Raw genomic sequence first — 15,322 nt, forward strand, 5'->3', positions numbered from 1 at the left:
CTTTAGAGTACACTCTAAAATTGTTTTACCATTAATGTATTTTCAATGACTTGTTATACCAGCTGCGATTATAAAATGTATGAGTAATTGCATTTTCAGGTTTATTTATGTATATGAATTAGCTGGTTTTGTGCTTTGAAACCACAGCCTATTACAGTGGGCTTGCAGGTAATATATCTCATTATGCTATCACTTTGTGTACACACACTTGCTTCCTTATCTTATATTTGTCTGTATACTAAGCTCAGTACTTAGAGAGAGAAATGGAGAATTAGCATTTTATGTGTCCCACTGAGAGTGTAATTTATTCTGCTGGCTGTTTGCATAGGCTTATCAATAGACTATACTTCAGTATAGAAACTTTCAGTATAGGTATGGATACCACAGGCTAAATCAGCTACTTCAAATGCCAAAATAGGGGTAAAGGAGCTACTTGTAAACAATTTGTAATACATTCTAGCAGGTAAAATGGATCATTGTGAACAATTTAAAGGGGAGAAAGTTTTGGGGTAAACTGCTTAAAGGGACATAAAACTGCATTTTTTTTAAAAATGTTTGGTTAAAGCTGTTTTAACTGATTTTGAAACTAAGAAGAAGTGCTTGTTTGTGCATAACTGGTCCTTGGGATAGAAGATGTTGACATCCAAGGAAAACTCCCACATGAACCACAAGCATAAAACCAAGAAGTGCTTTATTTTCAGCACAGGAATATATGTTTTCCAAAAACACTCTGTAATACATTTTAAAATACTCGTATATGTGTAGCAAGGAAAACAATAATGTCCCTGTTAAATGGTTAAGTTTGTAATTAGTTTTGCACATTTTGATTTACTATTGATTGGTGTGTTTTATCATATATAATCTTTGTTTAGTTAGGTTACCATGAATAATTATCTTAATCACATTAAAGCTTTCTGCGTAACCTAGCAGCTGATCACTATTATGTAAGCCTTGTCTGATTACGGAAGTCTGACATTCTGTTTGTACTTTCTGCAGCCTCTGCACCAGCCAGCAGTGTAAACAAGCGGAGGGTTACTCCCACCTACAACTGCACGTGGGAAAAGAGAAGTGCCGTCATGTCCAGCATTACTATCGACCCAGATGTCAAGCCTGGCGAGTATGTCATCAAGAGCCTCTTTGCAGAATTTGCAGTTCAAGCTGAAAAGAAAATTGAAGTGGTGATGGCTGAACCATTGGTAAGTCGTTGGTGCATTTAAAGCCCTCACTGTTAACCCTTTGGCTGCCAGAGAAGGCTGCATTAATCCCCACATGGCAAAGCTGTCCCAGGCAACCATTGAGACTATAATTATACAAAGCAGAATCCTTTTGTGCAAAAACTGTGCAGTTGTGTTCTGTCCCATGTCTATCTGCTACAGAATCTGTAACAGTGTTGGTGTTTCTGTAGTATTAACAAGCACTATAGTGAATTCATTTCCCAGATGAGTCAATATTTCTAATCAGGCTCTGCTTGCACTGGATGCATGATAGATAAGGAACTTATACAGTTACTAATAGAGCTTGATTTTACACTGGTGAGATTTGTGTGTGTGTTGGATAGGGAGGGGGGTAGGGGCCACTATGTTAAAACTTGTAGCATTTTTTTATTTCTGTATTTTTTTGTTAAAGGAACAGTATACACCAATTTATATATATGTTTAGCTCTGTTGAAAAAGGTTAGCTGGAACACCCACTGCATGTGATTCTATAGGAAAAAAAGCAGACTCCCCCTTCCTCTGCACATGAAAAGACCCTTTACACAAACAGGAGCAAGCTGGATGAGTTATACATCAGTAGTCTCCTAAAACTTTTTTTTTTAACAAAAACCTGTATGGGCTATATAAATGGATCATCTACAAAAACATTTATGCAAAGAAAAATCTAGTGTATAATGTCCGTTTTAATTCTATCTTGGATCAGGTGCTTTTTTATATACAGAAGCGGGTCTTATATAAATATTTATGTGTTTCCTATGTTGTGGGAGTGTTTTAATGTAAAAAGTCTAATCTTAACAATAAATTAGTTAAAAAAAAATATATATTTTTCTTGATGCGTTTATGCTTTATTATAGTGCAGCTATGATTTAAGATGAATAATCCACCACAAACCAGATTTTTTTCATATGCATGTAATTGATTTGGTTAGAATTCTGTACAATTTTTGAGATTGACAATCACTACACTACTAAAAAATTAGATATTTTGATATATATATATATCTATCTATCTATCTATCTATCTATATATATATATATATATATATATATATATATATATATATATATATATATATATCCATCTAAAGGGGAGGAGAGTCCACGGCTTAATTCATTACTTGTGGGAAATAAGAACCTGGCCACCAGGAGGAGGCAAAGACACCCCAGCCAAAGGCTTAAATACCTCCACCACTTCCATCATCCCCCAGTCATTCTTTGCCTTTCGTCACAGGAATATTCGGAGTAGTTTCTTATGGAGGGTAGTACTCTTCGAAAACTTGTTGTTTTAAATAGTCCTATCAGCCTCTCAGTGAGAGCCTGGGTGAAAGTTAGAGTCCGGAGATGCAGGGAGAGTCTTTCTGCGAAACCATCCCAACTAATTTTAACAGCTCCATAAGCAATCAGCGTTGACGAGTTTCGCTGCCTGCTTTCCTCACTGAAGTCCATGTCAGGAGCGATGCTACTACACTGTCACACTTGAGAGGCCGTGTTCCTGTTCCACGGCATAGATTCTGCTAAGATTGTTTCACAGTGTGATACCTTTTATCTTTATAGAATCAAAGGTTAATATCCCTGGTAGGAGGATTATTGAACGGGGGGGGGGGGGGAATTTATACATGATATTGTCTATTGTGTCATTGCTGCGATATGTGTGAGATGAGGCTCTGGCAATGGGTGGACTTTTAGTTTAATTTCCGGGAGTATTTACGTTGCCGATTTGGTGCGTTTTTCTCTCTAGTGCAGGGGCGGTACTGCGAGGCATTCCTTCTGACTGGGTGTGGCCTAATCGACTTCTGCTTGTCTGGCGGTTACAGGAGACGTAGCGGTTTCTCTGGTTCGGGTCATAGTAGGTGGTGAGTGCCCCAGCCATTGGAGGTTTTAAAGGTGCCATTTTATATATAGTACATCTTGTCCGTAATAAAGGCGCAAGCTATGGAGGACTCTTGACGCGTTAGACGATACTCCCTCTTTAACAAAGTCTAGTACCTGTGTTTATTGTGAGGAGGTTCTGGTAGATCCGCCTGCTCATCTATGTTCCACATGCCTTGATAAAGTTACGACATCTAAAAAGAATAGAATGTCTTGTACTACTGAGCAGTCCACCTCTGAAGGTTCTTTGCCCCGTGAGGTGCGTTCCCTACATTCATCTCCGATTACACATTCAGCGCCCCAGGGAACGACTATTTCTCCTACGGGAGAGATCCGTTGGCCGCCAGATTTTGCGTATCAGCTGCAAACGGCGGTGTCTAAGGTGATTAGTGCCTTACCACGTTCTGCGAAGTGCAAGCATAATGTCAAATATGGCGATCCAACCCAGGGGTCATCTACTCCAATGGATATTTCGGAAAGATTATCCGCTGACAAGGATGACTCCGACTTTTCGGAGGACATTCCTTCTGGGTCGGAGTCTGTCATCTAAAGCTCCGACTGCTGAGGAGCCTGACTTTAGATTTAGGATAGAAAATTTGCACTTTTTACTGAAGCAAGTGCATGCTGCCCTCAAGGTTCCGCAACCAAAACTACCGGAGGAACCTTCGATTCCTAAACTGGATAAAGTATATGAGTACAGGGTGGTGCCTCAGACCTTCCCGGTTCCTGTTAAGATGGCTAACATTATTAAGAATTAATGGGAAAGATTAGGTTCTTCCTTTTCCCCTTCTTCCTTTAAGAAGCTGTTCCCCATCCCGGACTCTCAGCTGGAGCTATGGGGATCTGTCCCTAAGGTAGATGGTGCTATCTCTACGCTAGCGAAGCGGACACCGATTCCTGGATAAAAGTTAGAGAACATGTTAAGAAAAATGTTTCAACATACAGGGTTTGTTTTTCAGCCAGCAGCGGCGGTAGCTGCGGTTGCCGGAGCTGCGACATATTGGTGTGAAGCTCTGTCTGACATGGTCAAGAGGGAGACTCCCATCGACGAGATACAGGAGAGAATTAAGGCCTTGAGAGTCGCTAATTCTTTTATTTGTGATGCCAATATTTCCATTTCAGGGAAAGATCCTGTTCGGTCCAGGATTGGACTCGATCATATCCATGGTTACAGAAGGCAAGGGCACTTTCCTACCGCAGGATAAGAAGGTTAAGCCTAAGGGATCTACTTTTCGTCCCTTTCTAGCGGACAAGGCTGAACGCCAACAGAAACATAGCAAAAAACAAAGCGGTGCTTACAGCCTCCGTGTGCATCGACCGGAAGAGAGCGTTTCTTCAGCTTGTGCACCATGTCACGCCCCCTACCCTTGACGTATCTGTACTGTCCACGGCGTTCCCCAGGAGCCAAGAAAATGCGCCTCTGCTTAGACACATAGACAGCAATGAGCTGTATATCGAAAGTGCAAAAGTGTATCCGGCTAAACTGGGAAAGGAAGAAGGGATTCCTCAGCCGGGCTTATGTAAAACATAATATTTATTGAAACTGTGCATAAAACCAGCAAACACACCAAGAGGGCAAACAGTATACTAATCACTCAAAGCATCAGAGTGACCAGAAGTGACAGCAATACTAGCATACGCGTTTCATGCGGGGCTGCCGTACTTGATCACAGCTATGCAGCTAGTACTGTCCACAGCCCATTTAAAGGAGAAAAGGGTAATAACCAAAATTAACAACATATGTGGGTAATATAACCTAATAAAGAATGTCGAAACACATTTGAATCTAGTACATAAAGAGAAATATGAAATGATTACGTAGCTTAATACGAAAAAATACATTCTGCATAAATTATATACATATAGCAAAGTAAAAATTATATTGAAAAGAGAAATTAGAAAGCGAAAGCGGATCAGTCCTAGGGCACTTGGAAACCAGCTCAGTCTTGGAATAAGTCCAAGCAGAACAAGAAACCCGCCGAAACAAAGTCGGCATGAGGGGGCAGCCTCCGACCGGTCTCTGGACCAAGTAGGGGGCAGATTATCCCTCTTCTCAGAAGCCTGGTTGCAGGATGTTCAGGACCCTTGGGTTCTGGAGGTTATCGCCAAAGGATACAGGATAGGGTTCAGATCTCATCCGCTCAGGGGCAGATTCCTCCTGTCAAACCTGTCTTCCAGACCAGAAAAGAGACACCTTTCTAGAATGTATGAGGGATCTCTTTTCCCTCTGAGTAATTTTACCAGTACCCCCAGCAGAAAGGTGTCTAGAGTGCTATTCAAACCTTTTCGTGGTCCCAAAGAAGGCGGGAACGTTCCGCCCGATTCTGTACCTAAAGTGTTTAAACAAATTTCTGGCTGTTCAATCATTCAAAATGGAAAAGATCAGATTTATTCTGCCCCTAGTTAAAGATGACAAAAGACTTGAAGGATGCCTACCTTCATGTGCCAATCCACAGGGATCACTTCAGGTACCTGAGATTTGCATTCCTAGACCAACATTTCCAGTTTGTGGCCCTTCCCTTTGGTCTGGTGACGGCCCCAAGAATCTTCACAAAGGTTTTGGGGGCACTACTTGCAGTGGCCAGATCCAGAGGAATTACTGTGGCACCCTATCTGAACGACATCCTTGTCCAGGCGCCGTTGTTCAGTTTCGCAGAGGATCACCCGAGGGCTCTTCTTCTTTTGCTCCAATCCCACGGTTAGAAGATAAGCTCAGGAAAGAGCTCCCTTATTCCCAGCAACAGGGTGGAGTTCCTGGGAACGATTATAGATTCTATATCCATGAGGATATTTCTCACAGATCAGCGACGCAGGCAGATTGCGTCCACCTGTCTTACCCTTCAGTCCTCCTCCAGTGCCTCGGTGGCTCAGAGTATATAGGTGATCGGGTTCATGGAGTCTAGCATTGATGTCATTCCATTCGCCAGGTTCCACCTCAGACCTCTTCAGTTATGGATGTTGAGACAGTGGAACGGCGATCATACAGACCTATCTCAACAGATTTCTTTGGACGACCGGACGAGGGAATCCCTCTCTTGGTGGATCCATTCGGAACAACTGTCCCAAGGGACGTCCTTCCTGAGACCATCCTGGGAGAGTGTGACCACGGACGCAAGTCTGGGAGGATGGGGAGCTGTTTGGGGTGTCAAGATGGCACAGGGCAAATGGTCTCGAGAGGAGTTTCTCCTCCCGATCAATTTTCTGGAACATCGAGCGATCTACAATGCTCTGAAGGCGTGGCCTCTACTGGGGTCGTTCAGCTTCATCAGATTCCAGACAGACAACATTACCTCAGTGGCTTACATCAACCACCGGGGGGGGGGGGGGGGGGAGCTCTCTGGCGATGAGGGAGGTTTCTCGGTCCCACAACTGCTGGCTTTCAGCAATCCACATTCCGGGTGTGGACAACTGGGAAGCAGATTTCCTCAGCAGGCAATCCTTCCATCTGGGTTAATGGTCTCTCCATCTCGAGGTGTTTGCGACGATTTGTCACAGATGGGGGACGCCAGAGATGGACCTCATGCAAGCTACCCAGATACGGGTCGTGGATCCCCAGGCAGAGCTGATAGATGCTTTAGCGGTGCCTTGGGGGTTCAACCTAGTTTACATTTTTCCACCGTTGCCACTTCTACCTTGTGTAGTGGCCCGCAATATTATAATATTTTCTGACATTTTATCAATGTTACTTAAACTACCCACTGTACAAATGAATTGCATAAATATAAATTGATTAAATGATCATTTGAGCCTCTAACATTGACAACTTTTTATATTAACTGCTAGCTTAATATTGGCAAGATAGTAGCTGCTATACCCACTGAAAAAGCCCTGGGGAGAACACAGCATCTTATAGACCAGCTAGACCTCGGCTTGAGTGTTTTGTACAGTTCTGAAGACCATATCTCCAAATAAACAAACTGCTTAAAGGAGGAGGGCTGTTGAAATGTAGATGGTCTACTCTAGTACAGTGTTTCTCAACCATGGTCCTCAAGTAACCCCAGCAGTCCAGGTTTTCATTATAGCTGAACTAGTGCACAGGGGAAATTATCAGCTGATGGCTGAGAACAGGTTAGTAACCATAGTTACTGCTCAGCTGATTGTCACCTGTGCACTGGTTCAACTTTACTGAAAACCTGACCTGTTGGGGGTACTTGAGGACCGCGGTTGAGAAACACTGGTCTAGTAAATAAAAGTTACAGAGAAATGCTAGCTTCAAGGATTGATGTGCAAGACTACAAACCTAAAAACCTATCCTAGAAACCTTCAAGTATGTTAAGTAGTTTAATAAAGCTGAGGATGAAAGCATTTTTCATAAAAAGGGGAGTAGCAGAACAAGTGGTTATAATCCTAAATTGGAGGGCAGAGGGTTCAAGAAATAATTTGCATAACCACTTCTTTACAAGTAAGGTGCTTGATTGAATAGATCTCTAATATTTTTGCAATTTTTTTTAATGAAAAATACATAAACGTATGAACAGCGTTTTAAAATATGTATTTAGTTGCTAAACAGGAAATCTATATTGCTGCATATTATGTACAGCACGAAGCGTAGATACACTTTGAACAGTTTTAAAGGGATGTGAAACCTAAAATGTTTCTTTCACTAATTAAAACTAAATTGAAGCGTTGTTTCAATGTTATTGCTCTATCATCTAATTTGCTTTGTTCTTTTGGTATCTTTCATTTTATTTTCCTTCCGACTGCATCATGTGACAACCATCAGCGAATCACAAAATGCATATACAGATACTCTGTGAATCTTGCACATGCTCTGTAGGAGCTGGTGCCTCAAAAAGTGTGCATATAAAAATATGCATATTTAGATAATGGATGTGAATTGTAAAGTTGTTTAAATTTTTGTGCTGTATCTGAATCAAGTAAGTTTTTAATTTAAACTTTAGTGCTTCGTTAAGCAAATTTTATAATAGATGTAAATTGGAAAGATTTTTATAATTGCATGCTCTAGCTGAATTATTTTTTTTGGGGGGGGGGGGGTTGGGTTTCATGTCCATTTAAGCTACAATGGTATTAATATTCAGGTGATGATATGATTTCAGTATTTATAAAGTGGATAATAATGCACTAATTAAAATTAAGGTAGTGCTATAAATTATAAAAATAAGTTTACTATACATGTACTTGCATGAGAGTTGGTACTTCTATGCCAGTTAGGATTTATCACTATTTCTGATACATTGATAAAGACTTAAGTCTATAAGTATGGAGAATAAAACCAACATTAGTCTAAAAGATATGGTAACGGTATAGACACAATGTCACAAAAACAAACAAGTAAATAAATCAGCCTAGTGACATGCACTTACATTGACAAAACTATCAGGTAAAGAATCAGGGTTAAACAGACTGGCAGTCATTTCAGACAGTCTACAAACATGCCAACTGCAGCATACATCTTTGTTTTGATTGGCAGTTTACCAATTCATATTCACACAAACATTATCAAGCTACATTTGAAAACAAGCAGTCTTGTAGATACAATGAAAATAGTTAGGAACCCAAAGTCTATTGCTCCGTCAGTAGAAATTGAGGGAAATAAGACCAGAATAATAAGAGTTATCCTGCAACACACTACCCGCACACACGCACCGGGCCCTATAATAGATTGTTATTGCAAGCATAGAAATGTAAATATGCCAATTGCTTGTGTGTCATAATATTGCTAAATTTATATATGCTTTTGCATTTCATATATGTGGAGATCATGGATGCTTTTGCAGTCCTCTATAGTATGTGTCATATCTGCTAGATGTCGCAGCCTGGGATTTGCAACTGTAACAGAATGGTCATCGTATAAGAAACTTTCTCAAGCTACTTTAAGGAACAGTGTACTATCCCCTTTTAATGTGTTCACAATGATCCATTCTAACTACTGGAGTGTATTACATTGTATTTTGTCATTTGAAGTAGACACTTTTGGCTTTTGAAACCACCACCTATACTAAACATTTCAGTAATGCAGTGTTGACTATAGAATAGCTTAGTAAACAAAAAACAGAAGAAATCACACTCCCAATGAGGGGTTGGAGAGATAAAAAATTGTGATGCATTTAAAAAGGACAACATTATTAAAGGGACAGTCAAGTCCAAAAAAATAAATCATAATTTAAATAGGGAATGTAATTTTCTTCTTAAACGGGAAGAGTCCACAGCTGCATTCATTACTTTTGGGAATTCAGAACCTGGCCACCAGGAGGAGACAAAGACACCCCAGCCAAAGGCTTCAAATACCTCCCCCACTTCCCTCATACCCCAGTCATTCTTTTCCTTTCGTCACAGGAGGTTGGCAGAAAAGTGTCAGAAGTTCGAGATAGTCTCTAATGGAGGGTAGTACTCTTCAAAATGGGACTGGAGTTTTAAGTAGTCCTGTCAGCCTCTCAGTGAGAGCATGGATGAAGGTTAGAGTCCGAAAATGCAGAGAGTCTTTCTGCAAAACCATCCAGACTCCTATTAACAGCTCCTTGGCAACCAGCGTTGACGAGTTTCACTGCCTGCCTTTATTCACTCAAGTCCATGTCAGAAGCGAGGTTACTATCTGTCACACTTGAAAGGCCGTGTTCCTGTTCCACGGCGTTGATTCCGGTAAGATCATTTCATTTTATTTTGTTATGTGAATGTGATGTTAACGAGAGAAGGTAGGGTCCCAGTGGGACTCCTTTTATCTTAAATAGGAATCATGGGTTAATATCTCCTGAGGGGGGTTATTGAACAGGGGGGACTTTAATCATGTTTGTTATATTGTTCTATCTGCTGATGTGTAGTAATACTTAGGCTCATGGCTTTTCAGAACGTAACGGCCTTATCATCAATGGCACAATCTCTCAAGATTGTGTGCCCTTTTGTGTCTGGCACGGTGTACCTCGTGACCTGGTTCGGTTACGTTGTTTTCCACTTCCGTATGCTGACTGTGTGGCGACAGAGAGGGTCTGCTTGTGGGTTTTCTGGTTCTCAGGAGGTGGTGAGTGCCCCAGCCATTGGGGGTGTAAAAAGGGTGCCAGTTAGTGTTTGTCATTTTTGTAATCCCAAGATTATGGAGGATTCTGATTTCTTAGACACGGATGTCTCCGATACAGAGAATGTACCTTGTGATGAATATGAAATGGCCCAGGTTATCCATGCCCATCCCCATTGCCGTTTTAGAGTACTCTCTTCTCCCGAATCAGGGACCTTAGAGTGCGTTGAGCCATCCGCCTCCGAGGATTCCACGTCCCATGAGACGCATGTCCCAGAACCTTCCTTTGTTACGCAAGCAGGTGTCCCTATGGCCTTTACTCCTCCTCTGGAAAATGGCTTGTTTCCTCCAGAGGTTACGGCACGGTTCCGCATGGCCATTTCTATGGTGCTGGCTCATTTATATCTCCCAAGTGAAATATTTGTAAGATACTGTCCATGTTCTGGTAACCAGGGCCGTCGGGCGTGGGATCACCTGATTCAGTTAGGCCTCCTGGGGGAAAGCATTGGCCTCTTAGGCTTCAGGGGCCCCAATCTTGGGGTCGTTTATTGATCCGGCGAGGGATGATTTTGCCTTCTGTTATAAGCTGGCACGTCTTCGTGTCCTTTTAAGGCATGTTTTGGCGGTGCTAGAGGATTCCAGTCCTAGTGGGCGAATGGATCCGAGGCCTTATATGCGGGATGGCAAGCTGGTTAGATGTTTGGGGATGAAGCTAATCTCCTTGACATCTGTTTTTCTTTCTTTTATGTATCGGTTCCAGGTCTGAGCTTGGGTGAATGGGGCCTATGATCAGCTGGTTCCGTTAACGTATTCATTCATCTTGGGCGTTCACCCAGGGGTGCTGCCTTACTTTATTTTGATCCGGATAGGATGTGTTTGATTTGTTTTAGTAAGCTCATGTCTGATATAATTCTGTTTTGGGTAGGCTCTTTCTCTGGAACCGATATTCGCGATTTTGTGTTGGCATGGGCACTTCCCCGGAAGTGTGTACTTTTGACTAACAAAGTTTATTTTTCTAGTTCTTTTTATCGAACCTTTGGGTAAATTTTTCTTGGACCTTAGACAGTTCTGGAGTGTCCTTATACCAGGCAAGTACTCGTCGGGTGCTTTCTGCTGCTACTTGGGTTCATGTCACCCTCGGGGTGCTGATTGAATCATGTGGATTCTCAATGTTACTTTGGCCTATTGATATGGACTCCGGGCTCAGATCCTACTTCAAAATATGGGGCCTAGTGTGTAGATCCAATGCCTTCTGGGTTGTAAATCCGATCTAAGTTGGCCTTTTCTGGTTATTTGCTTGGGATACGGGTCTGACTTTTTCAGACGTCGTCATTGTTCTTAAAGGTCCCTGGGGACCCGGAAACCATAGTTTCCATTCCTTTGGAGTGCGGAGATGTGTGTGACCTCCGTGGTCTAGTTTTCTGAGTGTGAACGATTGGCGTCCTCACTTTCGTTTTTTCCCTGATGTTGACTTTTTAGCCTAATAGCATTACTTTTTGCGGTGGCTGAGTCTCTTTCCTTCTCGTCTTGGGTTGGGTCATCTGTTTGGAAGTGCTGGCATGTCCTCCTTACTTTGCTCAGCGTTGCGCTTGCTCTAGTATGTGGAGTGTAGGGTTATCCTACCTTTCTGCGAGGAGCTACGTGGCTCTCAGCCTTTGCCCTGTTTAAGGGTTTTCGGAAGACCGATCTTGCAAGGATCTCTGTAGACTGTCGTCTTCTCCGTATAGGATCTGCCCTTGGTCATACCTTGGTCTTTCGTCGCTAGAGTGTTGTCCTTCGGTCTCTTTGCAGATCTAGCCTTCGTGCTTGAAAGTGGAGGTCCGAGGTCGGTTACAGTTTTTCGCCTTTCTGGGGTCAGGAAGCTGACCATTTATCCTCACCAGCGTGTGGATCAGGTAGTTAAGCCTGTCTACAAGGGTTACCTTGCGATCCAGGGGTACTGGTTGCCCAATTTTCAAACTGGTCAGGAGTTCTTCAGACTCTTGGGTTTTGAGGCTGTTGCTAGGTTCCTTAAGTCTACGGACTCTTGATGGTGTGCTCCTACTCATAGGAGGCAGCTTAGGGTTCCTCAGGAGGTTAGATCTTTCGATCAATGCCGTTTTTCGAAGACTCTGGCTTAGGACCATGCCTTTTGCTTGGATTGGGCATGGACAGGTTCTGCTTAACCTTGGGGTTTGGGTTCCCGCGTGCCCCTTTCAATGGGAGATTCATATCTGTTTGAGGCTTAAGTTTAAGATCTCTGACGGGTCCCTACTGTTTTTTTGGGACATCTGATGCTTCCTTGTAGACTCCAGGTGTTGTTTTAACTGGGATGGCGAAATTGGCCAAAGGGTCTCGCCTCTATTGGTAGGGTGGTTTCCGTTGCTTAGTTCCCTCTTTCTCACCTAGGGTGGGGAATGGGTTCTTGTGTGTTCTCATTGATTTGGAGATACTTCAGTATCTGTGATGACCTGTGGGTCCTTGTTTTCTGGTCTTGTAGGTTTTTCTTCCCTTACTTGCGTACTCAGAATCTTGGAATAGAGTAGTGGTTGGCTCCACCGTTCCTGAAGCAGGAGGTTGTGGGTTTGTTCCACGGTAAGGCTCCTGTTATCTGCTGGATTCTGGTATTTGGATGCTGGGGCTCTGAGTACTGAGAAGTGTTCCTATTTATGGAAGACTGCAGTGTAGGGGTTCTCGGACCCGAGCACAAAGTTCTGTCCTGACTAGTAGCGGTCAGAGTTTTACTCTGGGGTTTTGCTTCCTCGTAGATCCATCCTTTTTCTTCCAGAGGTCTGGGACTCTTGTCTTCGGTCTTTAACTAGCCTTAGGGCTGGGACTATTACCCTGGAGGGAAGGTCGGGATCGGTTTGCTCTATGTAGTGTTGACCGTTTTCTTTTCTTGAGTCAGTCCTCCCCTTCGGTGGAAGGATTTTTGATGTCCATCTCTCTTTGGTGACGTCTGCTGCTGGGAGAAGATGCTCCTGGGAGCCCCGTGTTTTTCCGGGTGGGATTTGTCGAGTTTGTTTGGCATTACTCTGTGGGTTGAGTCCCACGATGGCACCAGGTCAGCTTTGCTGGCTGGTCATTGCAAGTTCTTGTGTCTGGTGGCTTGATGTTCTCTTGGAGAGCTCTTTGTTCGCTGCTGGGATAGTTATCCTGTCTCTGCTGTCTAGCCTGTGGGTTCGACTTAACTATCGTGCAACAGAGAACTCGTGGTTTTCTGGAGCACCTTCTGTGGTATGGTGCTGTGTCAGGGATATGAGGGTGGCTCTCGGCTCATCTTATTGACGTTTTTCTCCTGAGTATTGACTTCTTTTCTGGTCCTTGTGCTTCTAGGGAGTTTGTCTCCCTGGGCGATGGTAGTGTGTCAAACTTGGGTTGCTCTGTTTGTTTTGAACCTGTGTTGGATGGTCCTTTGGTTCTCTTATGGGGATATCTATTCTCCCTCTCGTGAGTAGATAGAGGTTCTTGACCTTTAGGTCGGGGGTACTTTTCGTTGGAGTCGAGAGCCACTGGGCTCTACCCTTGCAGGCTTTTGTGCTCAGCAGACTCTGGGTCTGAGTGGTCTCTAGCACGGCTTTGCAGTTTTTTTTTTTTTTTATATCTGTGTTGTTTTTATAGGGTGTCAGGTAATCTCACGCTGTGGTGCCTTTTGAAGGGGCTGCCTTTTGTACCCACCCTTCATTTGTATTCAGTGTCCTCTAGCTTGGGTATTGTTTTCCCAAAAGTAATGAATGCAGCTGTGGACTCTTCCCGTTTAAGAAGGAAAACATAAATTATGCTTACCTGATCATTTTCTTTTCTTCTGTCGGGAAGAGTCTACAGCTCCTGCCCGTATTTTGTCTATGAGGTGGCAGTAAAAATTTTTTTCTTCTTCTGGCACCTTTTTTCACCCTGATATTTCTCCTACTGTTCCTTGTTCCCTTGGCTGAATGACTGGGGGATGAGGGAATTGGGGGAGGTATTTGAAGCCTTTGGCTGGGGAGTCTTTGCCTCCTCCTGGTGGCCAGGTTCTGAATTCCCAAAAGTAATGAATGCAGCTGTGGACTCTTCCTGTCGGAAGAAAAGAAATTGATCAGGTAAGCATAATTTATATTCCTCTTGTAAGATGTATTGAGTCCATGGATTCATCCTTACTTGTGGGATATTCTCCTCCCCTACAGGAAGTGGCAGAGAGAGCACCCACAGCAGAGCTGCCTATATAGCTCCCCCCTTAGCTCCACCCCCCAGTCATTCTCTCTGCCTGCTTAACTGCTAGGAAGGGCAAAGAGGAGTATTGTGACAAAAATGTTAGGTTTTTATTTTCTCAAGCAAAAGTTTGTTATTTTTTAATGGTACCGGTGTGTACTATTTACTCTCTGGCAGAAAAGGGATGAATATTTCTGCAAGGTGGATGATGATCTTAGCATTTTGTAACTAAGATCCACTGCTGTTCTCACAAGGGCTGAAGAGTACAGGAAAACTTCAGTTGGGGGAACAGTTTGCAGGCTAAACTGCATTAAGGTATGTTCAGTCTATTTTTTTCTAGACAGACTATGTTATTTCTAGAAAAGGCTGGCAATATCCCCATGAGGGAAGGGTAAGCTGTATTCAGACACTTGGATAGGAATTTCAGCTTGCATGAAGGGCTCATTAGTTACTGGTGACACTGTTTGGTAAAAACGTTTTTGTTTATTCAGTGAATTATGCAATTATAACGTTTTTTTTGAAGGCACTAAAAGGGTCATTGTGGCTTGTTTTTGAGTTTTCTAACCCACATGGTTAATTTAGAGACACTCTAGTGTTTGTCTCTTAGGCCTCAAAACATTGAGTGAGGTGGGAGGGGCCTATTTTTGTGCCTCAGTTGTGCAGTTTCTTTTCCTCTGAGACTTCTAACTGCTTCTCCAGATGTTCCTGCCGTGTTTGAGGGCTGTAAAAGAAGTTTTTTCCCCCACAAATCGTTCTGAAGGGCAGGTAGGAGCCACAGCAGAACTGTGGCAAGGTGCTGAAAGTCTTTTTCACTGCTTTTGATGTTTTTTCAATCCGGTTTTGCCATTAAGGGGTTAATTGTTTATTTGCATAGCTGTGCAAAGTTACTAAGGCTATATGATACTACTGTAAAAATTTCGTTATGTTTACTGCTTTTTTACACTGTTTTGCTGAATTTGTGCAGCTTTTTTTTCTCTTAAAGGCACAGTACTGTTTTATTTCTAAGTGTTATTTACTTTGATTACAGTGTTTTCCAAGCTTGCTTGTTACATTTCTAGCCTGTTTAACATGTCTGACTCCAAGGAAAATCCTTGTTCAATATG

At 42.7% G+C, this 15,322-nt stretch overlaps 1 protein-coding gene across 5 annotated transcripts in view; it reads left to right on the forward strand.

Moving 5' to 3' along the window:
* Nucleotides 1-15,322, forward strand: part of FRYL (FRY like transcription coactivator) — a 916,813-nt gene that overhangs the window by 384,631 nt on the left and 516,860 nt on the right. For all 5 annotated transcript variants that reach the window (XM_053703981.1, XM_053703978.1, XM_053703979.1 and 2 more), the window contains one exon: nucleotides 997-1,196. In XM_053703981.1, the coding sequence (XP_053559956.1) occupies nucleotides 1,077-1,196 (120 nt within the window). In that variant the 5' untranslated portion in view covers nucleotides 997-1,076. The remainder of the gene's footprint in view (nucleotides 1-996; nucleotides 1,197-15,322) is intronic.

This window comes from Bombina bombina, chromosome 2 (assembly GCF_027579735.1).
Source record: "Bombina bombina isolate aBomBom1 chromosome 2, aBomBom1.pri, whole genome shotgun sequence".
Lineage (NCBI taxonomy): Eukaryota > Metazoa > Chordata > Amphibia > Anura > Bombinatoridae > Bombina > Bombina bombina.